The following is a 20,769-nucleotide window of genomic DNA, read 5'->3' as shown; positions in this document are numbered from 1 at the left end:
CTTCTCTGCTCTTAGACCCTGAGGACTCTGGGGTGGGCCATGGAGCCATACTGTGTGCTCATCCCCCTGCTGTATGGTCTTCAGTAGTCAGAGTGTGCTTTTCTCTGCCAACTTTTCCCATCTCTAGCAGCAAGAAGCTGGGAAAGTTTAACTGAATGTTCCTTGATATAATTGTTTCCTCTTAAAAACAAAACAAAAACTTGTCAGTTAGTTAAGACTAAACAGCCAAATAGTTATTTGGTGAATTGACTTTTGTTAAATTAGCCTGATTCTGCGTTTGTTTTTTTTTATTTATTTGTTGTTTTTGGATATACATAACAGTAGGGTATATTATATAAGGTATAATATACAGATTGTATGTACATGGAGTGAAACCCATTCCAATTTGGTTCCAATTCTTATGGTTAAACTTGATGTGGACTTACACTGGACATGTATTCACATATGAGCATAGGAAAGTTATGTCTGGTTCATTCTACTGTTTTTCCTATTCCCATTCTCCTTTCTTGCTTTCATTCCCCTTAGTCAAATCCAATTATCTTCTCTACTTCCCCTCCCAACCTTCCCTTGTTATGGGTTAGCATCCACATATCAGAAAGAACATTCCACCTTTGGGTTTGGGGGACTGGCTTATTTTCCTTAGCATGATACTCCCCAGTTCCATCCATTTACTGGTAAATGCCATAATTTCATTCTTCTTTATAGCTGAGCAATAGTCCATTGTGTACATACATCACATTTTCTTTATCCATTTATCTGTTGAAGGGTTCCATAGCTTGGCTCTTGTGAATTGAAAATTAGCCTGATTCTAAAACCTCCAGGACAATAGAAACTAAAATAATTTACTAGAAATTCTGCTTTCATCTCAAGATATAGGAAGCAGCATGTGAAATGTGCTGAGCAGGTGTCAGGAAGGCATGTGTACCTGGAGGAAATGACAAGGTGAATGTTCATCTGTTTGGCAAAGCCCAAATCCTAGGGTTGAGCTAGTTTAAGGTAGTTGGGGCGAGAAGTTTCCTTGTGCACTTTCATGTAAATACTTGCACCTGATGGTGTCGTCTCCGTGGACCTGTGGCTGCCCCCCCTCCCCGCCCCCCATCCTCATGGCTGTCTGCATCTTGTATAATCTCTCTAAAACTCATTCTGAAGAGTTTTCACCATCCTTTTCACCAAAACAATTGGATAGATAACCAAACAAATAAAACAATTTCTTTAGAATTCCTGCCTCCAATGAAGTAGGATTAGATGTGCATAAAAGTGAAACGTTGAACTCTATAACATGGTATTTGGACATTACAGAAGTGGTCAATTTGAATAAAAAAGAAACATTGGAGCAAAATAGAATGAAATTATTGGCCTAGACTGGGGACAAGCCTTTTGGTCATAATTCACCCTTCTCTCTCTATTAAAAAAAATAAATAAAATAAAAGTGCCTGGAATACAATGGAACACAAGTTCCATTGAATTAACTACTTGAATAAATAGAGGAAGACAGTTTCGTATGTGACAAAAAAACACCTTTGAAATAAAATACAACTGACAGGCTACATGTTTAAATGATACATCTCTCAAGAGTTTTTGATTTTGAATCCTCAGCTGGGTATAACGAACTATGAAAATGTATATACGCAGCTCTCACATGAGTCATTGTAGTTACCAAAATGATCAGAGTAGGGTTTTAGGTTGGTTTGGTTTGGTTTGTTTTGGCAAGAACCAACGATAATTAATTAAATAAATAAATAAATAAATAAATAAATAAATAAATAAAGTGCAATGTGAAAAGTTACAAAGCTTCAGAACAATGCTCATAGCGGAAGAAATGAAGAACGTTAACTTGATAGACACAAAGAATCCAAATGCAAAGAACCCAGGGAAGTGATAACCGTGTCAGAGATGCAGAACCTCCTTTAAACTCCCTTCTTGACAGTCCTCGGCTGTACCTTGATATCTCCAAGTCTTGATTTGACTGTACCCAGCCCCCATCCTCTGCCTCCCTGCCCAAGTAGTCTTCCCTAATGATCTGTGAAGTAGGTTAATATGAGGCGTGCTTAGATGTGCACAATCACAGATGAGCTCCTGGTGATCCTGGTCACACTTGCAAAGGAGCTGATGTGACAGACCGTGTCTCTGCCTTTAGTCTGGGTTCAGCACCTCAGCAGCCATCCTCTTAGCCACTGACCTTGAACTTGACAGGGGCCTTTTATCAGCGCTGGGCTGATAAGTTCAACTTGAGAAAGTGCTGCCCCAGTTGTTCTGGTTCACTTCCTCTTTACAGTTTGGGTTTCCCTAGGACAGATCCTCCTTCCTAGACTAGTGAGTCAGTAGCGTCATATTAGTCAGTATGAGCCTGCAGAGTTGATTCTCAGGAAGAATAGAATCCTAACCCTAATCAATATATTATTAGCTCTCACAATGATCACAGATTCTCCCAGTGCAGATTAAAAAAATCCCATCACGTACCCTCTGACTCGGCATATGGAGACTTCGCAGAGAGCTTTCACACTCCATGAGATCACTCTTGGCAAAAGGTTCCTGAATGTGGCCACAAAAATGCAGGGAACAAATCCAAAACAGACAAACGACACTACATCAAACTTAAAAATGTCTACTCATCTAAGGAAACAATTAATACAGTAAAAAAGGCAATTTACAGGATGGAATAATTGCAAATCCTATATTTGATAAGGGATTAATATCCAGACCACAAAAGGAATTTCTTCAGCTCACCAATGGAAAAAAAAAATAGCTCTAATTTAAAAAAATTAAAAAGTCAGCAAAAGGACTTGAAGAGACATTTCTGTTAAGGGTGTAAAAAAGAAGATGCTCAACGTCACTCATTATTAGGAAAAGGGAAACACAAACCCCAGTGAGACATCACCTCACGTGCAACCAGACCATTCCTATCAAAATGACAGAAAATAACAAATGCTGGAAAAGACAGAGAGAAACTGGAACCCTGAGCACTTTGGATGGGAATAGAAAATAGTACAACCATTGTGTACAACAAGGTGGAGAGTCCTCAAGACATTAAACATAAAATAATCTGATCTTGCAATCTCACATCAGGTATATTTCCAAAGAATTAAAAGCAGGACATATCTGAGAGATACTTGTACCGCCCCTCCCCCATGTTTATTTCAGCATCATTCACAATTGCCAGGAGGTAGAAGGAACCCAAATGTCTATCAACAGATGAATGGATGGAGGAAATGTAGAATAGCCATACAATGAAATAAGAATATTATGCAGATTTGAAAAGGAGGGCCATCCTGTGACATGTTATAACATCGATGAACACCAAATAAATGATGCAAAGTGAAGTAGGCCAGATGAATTCTGTACCATCCCACTCATTTGAAGCGCCTCAAGTTGTTAAAATTACAACAATGACAATTAGAAAGGTGGTTACCAAAGTCTGGGGAGTGGAGGAGGGTGAATTGGTGTTTAATGGCTGTAGAGCTTCAATGTTGTGAGATCTATTCTACACAGTGAGAGTGAACCTAAAACCAGTGAACTGTATACTTAAAAATGATAAAGGAAAAAAAAAAAGCACATTTTTGGTTAACCTTCCGGTAATGAATGAGTGTGATTCACTGGTTCAGATCCTGGATTGAAGGGGGACAGAATGACTTGAGCCTGCCTGTCACTTGCCGGTTTTGTGTCCTTTGGCAGAGGTGTCCTTTGACCCTGCTTCTTTATCTTTAAAACATGGATAATAAAATCAGGCTTAAAACTTTGAGGAATACAATTAAGGTGTACAAAAATGTGTATTACAGGTGTTTATTCAATAATATTAATATTGACTATAGTTATGTTTTCTAATGGCAGTGTTGTAAATTAATTTATTAAGCATATTTCTAGCTGAATGGCACTTTAGGCTGTTCTGTTTAGTTCTAAATTTTAGTTCTTTCAAGGTAAATCCAAATTTAGCGTAGCGACTTAGAGTTTTCAATTAATGTCAAACCACGTCACATTTAGGCTCCAGAGGGGCTTCAAAATCAACATCTGGAAAAGAAAGCCACAGTCTCCTTCTTCAAATCTCTCTTCATCTAGGATTCCCTGTCCCAGCAAATGGGATAGATCACCATCTACATCCAATGAGAGGAGGGGAGAGGGAGGGTGAGAGAAGGGAGGAGGAGAAGGAGGGAGAGAAAGACAAAAAGAAAAATGAGAAGAAACCCGGGTGTTGTCTTGAAATTCTCTCTCTCAGCCACCATATCCACCATCTGCTGAAGGTCTATCTATAAAGTATGTCCAGTCTCTTCCCCGACTTACTTTAACATGACCCCCAACCCAATGGGTAAGGTCATATTTCTTCTTCTTCTACTCCTTCTTTCTCAATAGGCTCTCTTTGCCATAACTGTCATGGTTTTTAAGCCACAAGAAAACATCACTTCTTGCTTGAGCTCATATAACACCTTCCTATTGCTTCTAATGTGAGTGCTCTGTGGACCTGGGTCCTGCCTTGCTGTGAGGTCCTGTGCTCTTCACATCACCATGTCACCTCCCCCTTTAGCACTGTGACACCTTTCTGGAGTCCTTGTCTTACCCCTACTGGTTGTGACCTATCCCTCATATTCCCCAAAGTTGGAGGTAACTGAGAGAAGAAACTAACGAGGATGGTTTTCTCATTCAACCTTGAGGCCACACATACTTGGAGGACACTGTTCTCATAAGTGGACACCGAGGACAGGACTCTGTATAAAGAAGCAAGGGGAGGGTCTCAGACCACTTCCCACCCTATGGACAATTTTATTTTCTGAATTTCTTTCTCCTTTTCTTTTCTTTTGTTTATACCTTTATTTTGTTTATTTATTTTTATGTGGTGCCGAGGATCAAACCCAGTGCCTCACACATGCAAGGCAAGTGCTCTACTGCTGAGCCCTAGCCCCAGCCCCTCTTTCTCCTTTTCCTGAAATGCTCTTTGCCTTCTTTTCTCTCTTTACAGATCCTCCCTTGTGTTTCTCTTTTCCGCTATTTAGTATGATTCCAAGCCAAAGTCATGTGAATTTCAATCACTCTTAAACAGAATGGAGGGCATCTGAGGATTTCTGGAAAACCAACACAAACTGCATTCATACCTACGGCTTGTGTGTCATTCACCTCATTTAAAGTGTTCAACAGTTCTGTTAAGGAATAAGTGGGTTTCAACATGTGAAAAAATGAGAATAGATTTCAGCAAGAAGGGGCTGGTGACACCAAAAAAAAAAAAAAAAAAAGTTTGATGGTTTATATGCTGTCTCTTATCAGAGCTGTCTCTGTGTCCTTCTGATGTGACTATGAACAAACCAGTATTTCCACATTGACTACCACATGTGTAAAGTCACACCAACAAATGTGCCTGCAACTTTTGGAATTAGAAGGAAATAATAATTATGTTTGATTCTTCTTTTTCAGATACATATTTGCATCCAGAGCTATTCAAAGTCATAGACTCCATCCTTTTTGTGACCCTTAAAGTAGTACAGTAGCTAAATGTTCACACTTGTCCTTTTTAGCTTTAAAAGAAATGTCACATACTAGGTTTCTGTAAATGACCCACATTCAGATGTGAACCAAACATAATAGCTTCTGCCACTCACCAAGCAATGAATTGCCGCAAATGTAGGACACAGGGCAGAGGACTTGGTAAATTGCTTTGTTTCATTGGCCATCATCGGAACCTGTGGCATAATATGTGACCTATTTCTATAAACAATCATGCCTAAGGCTTTCCAGACAGGTGGAATGTAGTTTCTCTTTTAATTACATTTTGAAGAAATAATTTAAAAATAACAAAATTTTTTCAGCCATTGAATCATTATATTGTTAAAGGAAATCCACATTTGCAACCATTACCATATCACAACATATACTTGAATAGAACAAAAATTTCACTTCTTTATTAAAAAAAAAACAACAACTCAAGCCAACAAAAGCTGCAAGAGTTCTACAATGAACTTACATATTCTTCTTGCAGATCCACTAATTGTTAAAAAATATTTCATCTGTGCTTTTCTTTTGGTCCTCTCATATAGGATTCAATAGCATAGATTTTATATAATTCAGTTTGATATTTTCATATGCACATACATACATCTAAAATGGCAGAAAATGAGTAAAAATGTGTATGTGTATGATTCTGATCCACTTGAGAATAATTCGTCATATGACTCACATGCTGTACTTACAGAGGGGATAGTTTTTCCTTTCACTTTCTTCAGTGTCACCAATATGTTTATAAAATTGAAACTTTTTCACATTGTTTATTTGTATTTTTCAGAAATTTACCTAATAATTTTGGACTCTAACTTTCCAAAGAGGACCAAAAAGGTGGAGGATCAAAGACACACAAAAGGATAAAATACTCTTTTATCCAATAGAATCAAGTGTTTCACATTATATAGGTGTTCCATTACTTGACTAGTTATATAATCAAAAATTACTTAATTATTAATGTTCAGTTTGTTTATTTTTCTTTTGCATCTGTAACCATAGACTGTTTTTTCCTTGTGTGATAAGTAAGCTGACTATAAAGAGCTGTAAAATATGCTAAAACAAATAAAGGTTAGTAAATTGACTCATTAACAACCCTTTATTGAGCTTTCCACCAGAAAATACCATCCAAAATGGAAAAAAATTTTTTTTAAGTAAAATGCAATTAATCTTTGTACAGCTTTCCATATTCCAATGTGCCATTTCGTTCTCTGTCAAAACATTTGTTTACCGTCCTGTAGATCCAGGCTTGGATGTTTACATAATTATTCTTTCACACAGAAAGAAAGAGAAATAAAAACAAGACAGACATTTTCTGGGCAAAACAGAAGCCCGAAGAAACAGGACTGTGATTCCTAGTTAATTCAAAGTTAATTGCATTGTTGATAATCCTGCACTTAAAATCTTCATATAGGAAATGTTTATGGCAGCAAATTGACAGTAATTTAACTACATTAAATCTTATCACCATTAAAAGAAAAAAAAAAGATGAATGTTACATTAAACAAGCTTAAGAGAATGGCGAAGACTAGTTCTTGTTTAACAAGCCAACTAGTAAATCATTCGAATGGCTGACCTAGACTCTCCAAACAGCACAAATTCCACCTACTGGTGTATTCAAGATGGTAGTAGGCAGGAGGGGGGTGTTTCTCAGCAATAGATGGCTTGCTGAGCGTGCGCAGATCCCTGTTTGCTCCCTCAAGGGCATATAGTCTGTCCTGGGTCATCAATTATGCAGAGTGGTAGTTTGTGATCATTTTCATTGAGAGGAATGCAAAATGGTTAAGAAATAAAAAAGACACACAGATGCTATTTTACTGTGAGAGTCAAAAAGTCTATTTTACTCTTTTGGAAGAATCAAGGTAGAGGTAGTGAGTGAACCAAAGATATTAGTTGCATCAGTTATTTGAACTCAACATTATGGAATGAAATAAATTTAGTAGTTATCCCTGAGTTTGGATTCTGTCTGTTACTTGTAGGCAGTATGGCTAACTTTGTTTAATCTTAGTATTAATGTGCAAAAGGCAGGATTAAGGTAAGGCTCCAATCATACAACGGATGTGAAGTTGCCATTATAATGGGAAGTAAAAAAAATATATTCTGTCCACTAAAGCAAAATCTAATTATTCTGACCATCAGAACAAAAATTACTGTCCATGAATTCTCCGCTTCAAATGTGTAGAAAGGCACTTCTATGGGATGCCTAAATATCTGGATAGTGTGATTTATGCCTTAGGCATTATTAAAAGATTTAATTCTCTCCGGGCACAGTGAAACATGCCTGTAATCCCAGAGGCCCCGGAGGCTGAAGCAGGAGGATTGCAAATTCAAAGCAACTTAGCAAGGCCCTAAGCAACTTAGAAAGACTGTGTCTCTAAGTAAAAAAAAAATACACACACACACACACAGAAAAGGCTGGGGATGTGACTGGCTCAGTGGTTAAGCACCCCTGAACTCAATCCCTGGTACCAAAAGTGTAGTTTATTGCTATACATTAGGGCTCTTGGTCTATCCTGTGGACAGTTAGTGGCATGGTAAAACTCTTCTTGTTAGATTAGTTCCAGGTATACAAAATGAGTGAGTGATAAATATAGAATTTCCTCAGATTTTCAATTTACTCAATATTTTGAAAATTAAAACATATATTAAAATAAATGGTGGATTAAGTATAGTAACACCTTTTCACTTTTCTATGGTTAAGGGTACTTAATGGAAAAGTCAACAGCATGCATCTAATTAATGTCTAGAATACTCATCTAAATATTACTTAAAAATCAAGGAATTAATGGAATTTCTATCATGGAGGAAGTATAAATCCAAATTTAATGTTTATTTAGACAAATTCCTACTATTTGAACTAATTTGGATATCAACAATCCCATAAATGGCCAAGTATGTCTCCATATTTTGAAGTCTTTACTTAGATATCAACAATCAGAATCAATAAGTTTGTAGGAAATAACTGCAAAAACAATCAAATTTGATTTTTGGATGAGTTATAATATTTAGCTAAGAACAGTACTAAATAATTCCTGGAATTTGAATTATCATAGATTTCTGGAAAAAAAGGAACAAATGAATTAAATAAACAAAAATTGATAAAAAGATACAAATTATTTAAGACTTTGAAAGTAAAAGTAAGATTTGGAAGAAGGAAAAACAGATAACAGATGCTTTTGTTCTTAGGTTGCACAGTGACTCTTGGATATTGGATGCATTTCAGCGTATCCACAGTGAAGAATCCAAGTTCTTCATTCCCTATGATTTGGAGATTTCCAATCAGGAGCTAAGTTACATAGTGAAAAGATCCCAGCAATGGAGAGGAATCAATGGTGAACGAAGGAAGGTACATTGATGTGAAGTGGTTTTGCTTTCTGGCTACACGAAAGAAACTCATTTTGTTTGCATTATCAACAAGTTACATTTTCTTATTTATACTTGAAATTACTTATATTGTATTTGCCACTTTCTTTTTTTTTAAACAAATCTTTCAATTTCACTTCATATAGTTTTTATTACTCAAAGAGACTAGGTCAGATGGTTCTTATAGGTTAGCACTATTGTTTTCTAAGAGAAACATTTATTAATACATGTGTTTATTTATTTATTTTTTATAATTTACTTTTTTTATTGGTTGTTCAAAACATTACAAAGCTCATGACATATCATCTTTCATACATTTGATTCAAGTGGGTTATGAACTCCCATTTTTACCCCAAATACAAGTTGCAGAATCACATCGGTTACACACCCACATTTTTACATAATGCCATATTAGTGACTGTTGTATTCTGCTGCCTTTCCTATCCCCTACTATCCCCCCTCATGTGTTTATTTATTAATACCTGTGTTTGTGGGTGTATATGTTTTCTGTGTGCACATTTATATACACACATATATGTGTGCATGTGTGTATATATATATTTCTATATATGTGTGTTCTATAACTATATTTATATCTTTATAACAAAACAGCATAAAGGTTGTGAGGAATATAACAGGAGCTAGTAACAGGGTTTCTGCGCGTGAACTGATGATTGGCTTTAATGTAGCCTTGCATAAACAAGAGGAAGACACTGTTCTTTCCACCTTTGGGGCCCTTAGTCCCCTGGATTCTCCTCCCTCTTGGTAATATACCTTCTAGGCTTTTTCCTTTTGGCTTTCCTTCCTCCACCAGCCTCTTCCTCAGTGTCTTCCAGGGTTCTAACCTGGTTTATTACTCTCCCTACTCTTCATGCTTGTCTTTTGTTAACCTCCTTTCAAAATGTCTTCCACTCTGTTGAAGATTCTCAAATAGGCATCTGGTGATGACACCTCACTTCCTAGCAACTTGATGTTTCCAGAGGGTCATCTCAAGGATACCTAAAATCCAGTATGGTCCAGACAAAGTTGGTTTCACACATATTATTTAATGAGCACATGCATTTCACTGGTGTCAGGAAACCATATATTCACACTTTGATAATTTTTGTACATCATACTGTTTCAATTATTCTAAATTGTGAAGGCCCCAAACTCAAGAGTCTATCTCAATTTCCCTTGTCTCCTAGAATTTTTAAAAAATTTTTAAAAATATCTTTATTTTATTTGTTTGTTTATTTTTTATGTGGTGCTGAGGATCGAACCCAGGGCCTCGTAATTGCTAGGCGAGCGCTCTACCGCTGAGCCACAACCCCAACCCCTCCTAAACTTTTTTGATCATTAAGTGCTATAGAATCCACTCTCTTCATGATTTCTCAAAGTCTTTGATACTCCATGTATCCAGGCCCACAAGAGCCACCTGCTAAAGAACAGCAATACTTTGCTAACTGTGTCTGGGAATCCATTCTCCTATCTCAGGGTCATTTCTAACATCCAAATGTGACCTGGCCTTCCTCTGTCATAAATTCTTCAATAGCTTGGAGGAAAAAAAAACCCTCAGAATTCTTAATATTATGTGATTGCCATTTGATGGGATTCTTCCCTATATTTTTTTGGTCATATCTTCTCTATCTCCATCCTTCCCACCTCTTCCCACTCAGATGCTTTCTAATCAAAGATATGACTGAGTCATAAGATATGAATAATCTGCTGAACCTACCAAACTGTGTCACATTGCTGTACATTTCTTTCTGTTGATGGAACACCCTTCAAGTCCTCATGTCCTACCTGGCAAACTAACCACTAGCCAGGGCTCATCTTAAGTGTCTTTTCTATGGATTCAACCCAAAGAGCACCATTTCCTTTTTGTTAAAATTTCCTCATTCTTGTAACATTCAACACACAATGTGAGAATTACCTGTTCATACGTCCCTCTTTCTTTTACTAAGATCTCCTTATGGAAAAAGAGAGACTTCTCCATCCTATGTCTTCATCCTAGATGTCTCTAAAATTCCTTACCTGTTTACTGGCTATTTGTTCAAGACTATATAAAAGAAGGAATGCATGAATAATTGAATATACTTAATTTACCCAGAGAATGAACATATAATGAACTTCATCCTATTCCCTACTTGATAGAAATTTAAACATTAGCTTTTAAAAACTTTCCATATGGAATCTATTAGTATATTCAATATGTCTTAAATTCCGTTTCTTTGATAGTTAACATAAGGATATAACAGACAAGTTCAAGACCACTATTCCTGAAATGAAACAAAACAAATTTTATTCTACCATATATTTATCCTGGTTTCTTTTCTTCAAACATCCTTGACTAACAGCAAGATTTGTAAAGGTCGAAAATTATTGAAATTAATTAAGCAAAGAGCACTTCCTCTCTAAGTTAATTTCACAGTGCCTGGGGTAGGTAGAGTGCATTTTATTTCATTATTAAGTTTCACAACATGGAAGTTTAGGAATTTGGAAACCATCCAAAGTTGAGTACCAAAATTATTGGAGTTGAACAACAGCTAAAAAGAAAAAAAGAAAAAACCAGGAAAACAAAACTATTCGAGTATTATTTGAGTATTAATTAATTCTATGTTAACAAGGGAATGAAGACAGAAACCAAGACAGAGAAGGAGGCAGCTAATATATGTGATAAAAAAATTGAATGAGTGTTGAAATTATTTAGTTCCTTGGGTTGAAGATTTATGCTGTTCTTTGTAAACTAATTTGTATGGCCCCTGATGAGCAAGAATAGAAATCAGGAGGAGAACTCAAACCTTTGAGGGTCCACATTTTTTTGTGTACACATTCTAACGGATCAAAGAAAAGATAATTTGATTAACAATTTTTACTTTGATTAATAATTAAACAATTTAATCAAAGTCATTGAGTATATTTTGGCTTAATTGAGTTGGACCTTTGAGGGAAATTCATATGTCTAGATAAATAGCTATTGTTCCCTTTACACAAGTAGAGACTTGGCCTCCATAAGAGCTGGGCGTCATGGAGATATTTATGCAAATCATTTGAAAGTCCATTAAACAGCAGTTATTTCTTGTGGTTTGGGGTTATGGTTCTTTAGTATATACAAACTTAAGTGTGTGTATATATATATATATATATATATATATATATATATATATATCTTGTGTTTTATGCATCTTCATACTCTGGATAGTTCTACCTCAAAAACTTCCTTTGATGATTAATTTCTGTATGTTATTCTTATCAATGCTGTCTTCTTTTTGATTGTTTGGTTAATTTCAATACCTAGCAAGGTTGCCTTGTGGAGTAATCGATATACTGATTTCAAGACATAGTGCCAGTTTGGAAAAAAAATATTTATAATCTAAAGTGCCAAATTAACAGTAAAATAGGCATTTTAATACAGAAGTATTTCATGTAAGTAGTCTAGAATTTTAGTGTTCTATAGATTTGATCTAGATGTGTCTCATAATACTGTTAAGCACATGCTTCTTACTTTTATGATCTAGAATAAAAATTGCTTTTTCAATGGACACTTTATAATATGCTTTATTTCCTTTTATTAAATTGATAAATGCAAAAGCACAGAACACATTTACAGTATGATGAGAATTTAAGATTATTGCATCTTATAATTTTTATATTGTTCATACATACAATCTGTCACTTGTGTTAAGATAGTCAGATGATAATTTCACAGTGTTTCAACTATCTTTTTTTTTGATAACGAAAAGGTCACTTTCAGTAGTCAGAAAACACATCATTCTATTAAACTAATTTGCCTACATGCAAATTTTGTCATTTTTACCTCATTAACTATTTATCATGGAGTAAAAAATATATATTCATGAAGGGGCAGCTCACAGCCTGATGGAGCTGGAACTAATATTTTGCAACTCTAATGATTTTTTGCATCCTTAATTAGATAGCATAAGGTTGATATGATTAGGTCAGGATGTAGTGTTTTTCATTAAAATACGTTTTAGAAGCTGTATTCATAATCTGCCCTTGCAATTAAATAATGAGCCTATGAATTTAATATTATCGACCCAATTATTATCCCATGCAAACGTATACCTTTAATAAATTTGTGCCGTAGGACCTTCATTAGCAACAGAAAGAATGATATTTCTAGATACATAGATTGAATGGCTATGGTTAAACTTATATAATGGTTTTAAATATATCAGGAAGCAAGGCTTCAATACCTAGGCATTTAATTCCAAAATGTGCCTTACTATTTGTTGAAGACTAATTTACATTGTAATTATTTTCTTAAAGAAACTACCACTTTAAAACGGGCTATTGAAGCTCATAAAAATAGCAGGATATTAGGAAGAGATGGAGGGTTAAACCAAGTCGTGCATCATGGGACAATAGTGTGTAAATTTAGAGATCCATTCAAGAGCAAAATTGGAAAACATAAAATCTAAAATGTCTATTTCTCAAATGTCTATATTATCTATTAACAATCATTTGCAATTAATGAAGATTATTATTTTTGTTGTGGCATGTTAGAATCATTTTTGTTAATAGATGGCTGTACAGTGGAAGAAGGAATTGCCTCTCTCTTGTCATGAAACTGTACAGGGAAATACACAGAAACAAACCCAGTTTGCTCATTTTTAAATGAGTTTTACTAAGCTGCTGCTACTATATTTTTTTCCACTGGGACAGTGAATCCAACAATTGACACCTGGAGTTTATTCTTGCTGTATTTTTATTAAGAAGGTTATATACAATTCATGTTTTAATAAAATAATATAATTAAGAAAAACCGAACCTTTGTTTAGTAATGCGTTATGTAGAGAGGTGAAACCAAGCATCATCTACACAGCAAATTGCAGATCAGGTGTCTGTTGGACTCCAGTGTTTTTCTAGAAGTATTGCACACTTCTGTTTAGGGAGTGCAGTCAGTCAGGGTCGGGAAAAACTTTTATGGACATGGAAGGAAAGTGGAAGTCACTCAGAGAAAATGGAAGTGTATTGGTGAAGATTTGGAGGGGAAACACTCAGACTTCATCATGTGAAAGGAGAGAGAGAATAGACACCTGCTGACAGGAAGTATTAAGACAAATTTGGAAACTAAGGCAATTTGTTTGGGCTGCAAGGAAGGGCAGAAATGTGACCATGAGCCAGGAAGACTGAGAACTGGAAATTACCCAGTGATGGGGATGGTACTTTTTGGACAGGCCATGGGAAGCCATTCAGAATTTTAATAAAGAGAAGTAACTCATGTGGGTAAGAATCTGTGTTGTCTTTCTATTGAATTCTATAAATTTTTATTTTAAACCACTCGTATTTTTACTTCTTGGGAAGTAAATATTTTAACGTGCTCTGTTTAATAGCTAGTCCAATCTGCCATTGTTTACAGTTGTTTCTTCCTGGGAATATCTAAACTCTCCATAGTGCTTTCTCACTCTCCAGTTCAGCTCAACCCCTCAATCACCTCTGAGTTATTCTGCATGTGCCTGAGTATTCATCCTGGAGATCTGCAGTGGAGGGATGGGCCCAAGGCTCTGAGCACTTAACACACTTAAAGGGACTTGAAGGATAAATGACAAAGCCAACATGGACCTTGTTTCAGTCAGCTCTTTTTTTGCTGCTGTGACTAAATGATTTCACCAGAACAAATACAGAAGAAGAAAAGTTTATTTGAGGGCTCATGATTTTGGAGGTCTGAGTCCATAAAAGGCCAGCTCCATTCCTTGGGGCTGGAGATGAGGCAGAACATCGTGGCAGGAGAGGGTGGTGGAGGGGAGTAGCTCACATCATGGTGATGAGGAAACAGAAAGAGGGAGACTCAATGCTCCAGATGCAAAATATATGCCCCATGACCATGCCCAATCCCACCTCCTCCAGCCACACCCTGCCACTTCAATCAATCCCACTAGGAATCAATTCACTGATTTGGTTAAGACTCTCACAGCCCCAATCATTTCTTCTATGGACCTTCTTGCATTGTCTCACAAGTGAGCTTTTGGGGGATACCTCACATCCAAACCATAACAAACCTAATGGAATTTGAAAACAGAGCTGGACCGTGGAAGTATGTGGAAATGGAAGCCAGGAGTCAGGTGAACCCAAAATGGTAGGTGAGCGAGGATGGAGTGCAAAACAGAGAACTCTGACTTTTACTGGGTTAGCTTGGGTGCCTCTCTACAGCAGGTGGGAAGCAAGGACCCGGCTCAGAACTAAAGAGCATCCAAGGTAAGGTACCCCAAGGGGGCACTTCAGTGGCCCAGACCGAATGCTCTTTGGCCCCCTGATTGTGGTTCCAGTGGAATGCTGTGTTCAGGTTTTCTCTGTGGAGAAAGTCATCTTTAAATTGACTAAAAGGCTTTCAACACCAAGTATCAGGCACTGAATTACATTGAATTAGTAAACACAGCATGAAAATATTCTTAAATGATCTTGCAGCATTTTGTTTTTTTAAAATCCAGTATCTGTTCTGAATTCGATATTCAGCGTCATTTCCTTCATGTACAAACCCAGTTTCCAATTCTACATCATCACAGAGACAGTTATTTTTTAAAGATTTTTTTTTGTGTGTAAATGTAAATGCTAATTAGAACTACTAATGCTTATATAAATTCCAGTTTATGTGTAATGAAGGGATTGATACTGACCCAACTAATTTAAAAATACAAACCTTAGCTGAAATTAAACATATATGTATAAGAAAGACGATTTTTCAAGGGTATGTAGCCAGGGAAAATGTTCTGTGCTGGTGGGGTGGTTTTGGTTAATTGATACACACTTCCTTTTCATCTCTGAACTTCTGCGATGTTTGTTTATCTGATACCCAGTACATTCTTAAGCTTTTGAAAGGTCATTGGGCCCTAGAGAAATTGATCTCCTCTATAAAGTGAAAATGACAGATAAGCAAAGAAAGGACTCACTGGGAACTTTCTGAAGATACCTCAGATGTTTGGGTTGTAAGACTGACAAAGACCTATTACATTTTGCTGAATACTTTTCCTCTTAATTCTAAAATCATTTCTATTTGAAGTGAAGTGCAAACCATATGTTTTTGATTCATTAACACTTAATTTGTTAGCATCCCTTTACTGGAGTGCTATATAACAGTCTTTTCATCTTTTTTATAAGCTTATATTCCTCAGACACAGGAAATCAAGTTTTTCTAAGAGTAAACAAACTTAGAGACATAAGGAAGCTTTGTTAGTAACACAGCACCTATTAGCTTTGAACTACTTCTGTACTTGCAAGTTTGTCTTTAGAGTTCCCTGAGAATGACAGATATTTGGAATTAACTGAGACATGATATGCAGCTATTTGATTATTTACTGGATTTTCCTACCATCTTACATTAATTTTTCCTCATGGTAAAATAGTCAACTACTAATATATTAATGAAAAAGTCATTAATAATAGCTATTTAATTGCCATCTTATTTATCTTTATTAATAATGGAAGAGCTACTTATCTTTTAATAATTATGTGGTGGGAAATTAAATTTAATGTAAAGCATTAAACAATGTCCTTGTTTTTTTTTTCCTTTGGAAGTACAATGTTTTTTACCAGGAACAATGAAAGTCACTTTTTTTTATATCTTACTGGTATTTGAGAAATACAAGTTCTCCAACAGAACTTACATAGACTTTAGTGAGATTAAAATACAGCTTCATTGACATATCATATCTCCTGTTGTCCTTAGTTAATTTTAGTTTTTCTCATAACTACTCCAGGTATTCTTTGGCTTTTAACAGTCACAAAACTTGAGTATATCAATATTGCAAAAATAGCACCATAATACTGCTACCTGCTAAGAGAATTCATTTGTTTCATTCTTCATTCTTATCTTTTGAGTAATTATCATCCAAGAGAAGGACAATGAGCTTAGAGTGTAAGTCTTATTTGTTTTTAGAAATGAGGGTGAAATAAATGGCTTTTACCATCATTTTTGTAGGGCAGGCACTATACATGCAAGTTATAAGTTGATTAATTTCATTGTTATAGAAAATATATGTAGTTGGCATTTTCGTTTTATAGATTATACTATAGACTCAAATTAACTTCACTTATTTACTCTCATTTTTAAATAACCATTTAACATAAACTAATTCCTCTTTGGAGTATAAATAAAAGTAAGATAAAACAACAGAATGTTTTCGCTCACATTCTGATGGGAAGATAAATTGGTGAGAAAACATTAGCAATATAATGAAGTAGTAGGTCACTCACAGTCTAGGCAGGGTGGTATGATGGTAGGTTGGATGGAGATGGCATGTACCCATCTTAAGCTTCAGGAGAAGATGATTGAGGACAGAGATGTTCCCAAAGAATGGCACTTTCATCAGAGAATGAAATATGGCATTTTGGAAATCAGGAGTCTACTATGGCTGAAAGATAACTGATGTGGTAGACATGGGATTCTAAGTCTGTGCCCAATGTCTGGGTTCTACTTGACCCCACGATTTCCTGACTGGTCTGTCCTGGGGTTAGTGTAATGGTCTGTCATGGGGTAAGTGTAATTGGGCAATATTAAACTATCATTAATCAACTACAGCTCTGTTTTTTCAGTCAGGACCAGCCCCCTGCCTACTTTACCTACACCTCCAAATAAGACCTCTGTGCCACCTGTCCTACATGATGTGGCCAGGGCTTCCATTTATCAGGAGAAAGAAATGGCGTCACTCTTTTCATATGCTATTATTAACTTTTGTAGTACCTTGGGCTTGTGAGATTTCTGAGATGCCTTATACATATTTTAGAAAATCAAGCACAAGACTATGATACGATGACAGACGGGACTGTTTTGTCCTTATGCATTATTTCATTGAAACAATTATGAAAATGACTCTACCATGCACAAAAAAAGGGCAGGAAAAAAATGAATGGCAAACAACATAGCACCAAATGCCAGATTATCAATTAGTCATTTTCCAGACTTCACATAATTTTACTTAACATAGAAAAACAATTCAGTGGTCAGAATAGTCTTAGAACTTTGAAATCGTAGAAGTGAGTGAAGAAGGGAAAATTAAATTTATCTCTTCCCTTCTCATCCCACCACAAAAAAATCACCCATGCACACAGTGAATGAATAATAAGACCATGTCCTTGGTCCATGTGAAATCCAGACCACACAATTTGACATGATAGTTCTACTTTCTGTTATGTCTGAGATTATTTAAAAACTTTACATTCCCACATCTTACTCATTAGTATCTCATTTTCTGTGTCTACTCTAAAAACCATGGTTTCCAGTCATTCCATAGGAAATGGTGTAAAAAATAATCTATAGCATAATGTAAAGTGAAGTAAATAAATTAGACAGGGAGAAGAAAGGAAGGTAAAAGATTGGAAGTTAAATCTAGAAGCTGGGAAAGAAGGACATAAATATGAGAAAATTGCCTGGCATTAATAGGCAGACCAAGTTCATAGGTCAAAATGAGTCATTAAGTATCAGAAAATTAATGAAAAATGCCAACACCTAACTTTTGTTTATGTTAAATGTTAAATTCTTTAATTACCTAGATTACCTAATTCCATTACCTAATATACTACTTTTGGACATTATAAACACAACTTTTTATACTGATTTTTTTTTCATTTTACCTTTAATCAAATATATTTTACACAGTATTTTTAAATTCTGAAAACATAATTTTCAGAGGATATAGTATTCCAGTGAATAAAACATCATAATTTAGCAATATCATTATATATTAAGTTTATAATTATTTTATTAAAATGTTTAATGTCTAATTATCAAGATTTTTTTATCCTAAAAATAATCAAGTTTGCAATGAAGGCGTAAAACTCAAGCTGACCTCAAACTTGTTCTTTTTAGTCCTAATATCAGAAAATAATAGAATAGAATTGTACAACTTTGGATAAAAATGACTTTAGATTTAACCAAATACCTGCCTAAAAGCAAACATTTCCTCATTTATTCAAAATTTGAAGAAGGCTATCATTCACAAATGCTACCTTCCAGTATAAAGAAAAATAGTCAAATATGTAACTGATTTAGATATGAATTAAAATTAAGAATCAAGAGTTATAGCTACCCAATTGTTGGTACTATTTATAAAATATAGACTGCCTTTATAGAATTTTTGACTATTAAAATGGGGTTCAAAAATAGTTATTGTAGAGGAAGAATTTGTTGTAAATAATAGTGATAAATCAATAATAAACTATTTCTAAAAAAATCCAAAACTGTATTATCAAAACTTGAGGTCTAGGTGGGTAATACAGAGGAAAATATAATTATATCTTAGTTGATAGGCATTTATAGGTTATGACCTAATAATATCTTTTTGGAAAGTAGTTTGACAAATTATTATTTTAGGAATGATCCTATAATTTGACCCAGTAATTTAACTTCAGTGAAACTATCTGAAGGAAAAAAATCAGAAATACAGATTTTAAAAAACGTATTTAAAGATGTTTATCACCATAATATTTAAGGCAATAAAAGGGAAAAAACTAATATATGAGTGAAAACTTGTTACATTTTTATGTGTTTATACATTCAAATGTTTACATCCTTAAAAGTTATGTTTTAGTAGATTTTTACAATGATGTCAAACATACTCTTATTTGAATGTTAAAAGAAATTCTCAGGATGCAAAGCTGTGCGTATACCATGCTTCATCTGGTTACAAAAGCAGACAGATAATTGTGACTGTTGTCACCTCCTTTGATGTAGAAGTGTGAGGATTTATGTTACCTTCTTTGTGCTCTTCCAAATTTCTTACTTTTTTCCATAAAAAAGCATGTATTATTAGAAAGATCTGTACCATCACTTTTTGAAAGAACAAAAAAAGTTATCAGGAGCCATTTAAAATCTTTTGCAAGTCTCTGTCTCATACCACACAGAAGCACGTAATCTGCAGAAAGAGAATGAGCCTGACAAAACTGGCCATTTGTAAGGTCACGCTCATGAGTAGGCGTGTGGCATCACATCTGCATGCTGTATGTTGACTTCGTTTTCTCTCTTCAGGTAGAGAGGAAAGAAAGTCAAGGTGAGCCCTACGCTGTAAGAATGCAGGCTGACGTATTCCCGGCCAGTCTTCTCGTCCATGCTGCTGGTTATCAGTGCAGATTGGGAGAAAGGTGCTCTGCTTAACTTGGTGACAGAATCCAGTCACATTCTGTTCCTGCAGAGGAGATCGGGTTGGTGGTTCTCTTTGCCCACATTCTCCCCTTTCCAATTACATGTGTAATTCCGTTCCCTTTTTGTCAACCGCCAACAGCAGCAGTTGCGGTTTATGCCTTCATTAGGTCCTAAAACACAGCTAAGCCGCTGTGACGGTCCCTGCTGTACATTTGGCAGGATCAGAGTCACATGCGGTGCTCCAAGTGACATGCTCACCATCTCCTTTTAGTTCCTGGTTCTGGGGCTGGTCCCGTGGCCTCCTCTCACACAAGCTGTTGGGAAAGTTCTCATTTTCACTCTATAGCCTGCCATGAGGTCAGTCACTGGGTCCCTGGCTTTAGGTCCTTGCTGATTTTGAATTTTTTGATATGGAAAATATTATTCTGGAGTTATTTTGGTGCTTATTTTATGTTTTACCAGCCAAGTAGATTCTGCTTTATCAAAAAGGTCAATATTTCTAGATTTCTCTTAAACACTTGGTTGTATACATTTTCCTGGTATTTCTCTCCTGAGTCTCTTAAAATTGTCTCAGTCATATATGAAACTTTAAAATTGTAAAAAAAAAAGCTTTTTTCTTTGTTATTAGAATGAAAGAAGCCACATGAATCAGTTGTTGTTTACAAAAATAGTTTTCTAAACCTTTTGTTATTTAAAAAATTATGTGAAGTTTTTAGACATTACAAAAGTCAAGAGAATTTAATTATAGGGAACTCACTAACTTTGATCAAGAGGTAGCTGACTTTGCCTGGCATGGTGGTGCATGCTTGTAATATCAGCATCTCAGAAAGCTGAGGCAGGAAGATCACAAG

At 35.5% G+C, this 20,769-nt stretch overlaps 1 protein-coding gene across 1 annotated transcript in view; it reads left to right on the top strand.

Moving 5' to 3' along the window:
• LOC143402207 (uncharacterized) overlaps positions 1-20,769 on the top strand; it is a 290,523-nt gene that overhangs the window by 213,146 nt on the left and 56,608 nt on the right. The window contains exon 18 of the mRNA XM_076859608.1: positions 8,662-8,821. Coding sequence (XP_076715723.1) covers positions 8,662-8,821 — 160 coding nt within the window. The remainder of the gene's footprint in view (positions 1-8,661; positions 8,822-20,769) is intronic.

Source organism: Callospermophilus lateralis, chromosome 6 (genome assembly GCF_048772815.1).
Source record: "Callospermophilus lateralis isolate mCalLat2 chromosome 6, mCalLat2.hap1, whole genome shotgun sequence".
Taxonomy (NCBI): Eukaryota; Metazoa; Chordata; class Mammalia; order Rodentia; family Sciuridae; genus Callospermophilus; species Callospermophilus lateralis.
Note: the sequence above shows the minus strand (reverse complement) of the source record. Positions and strands in the feature narration are given on the sequence as shown.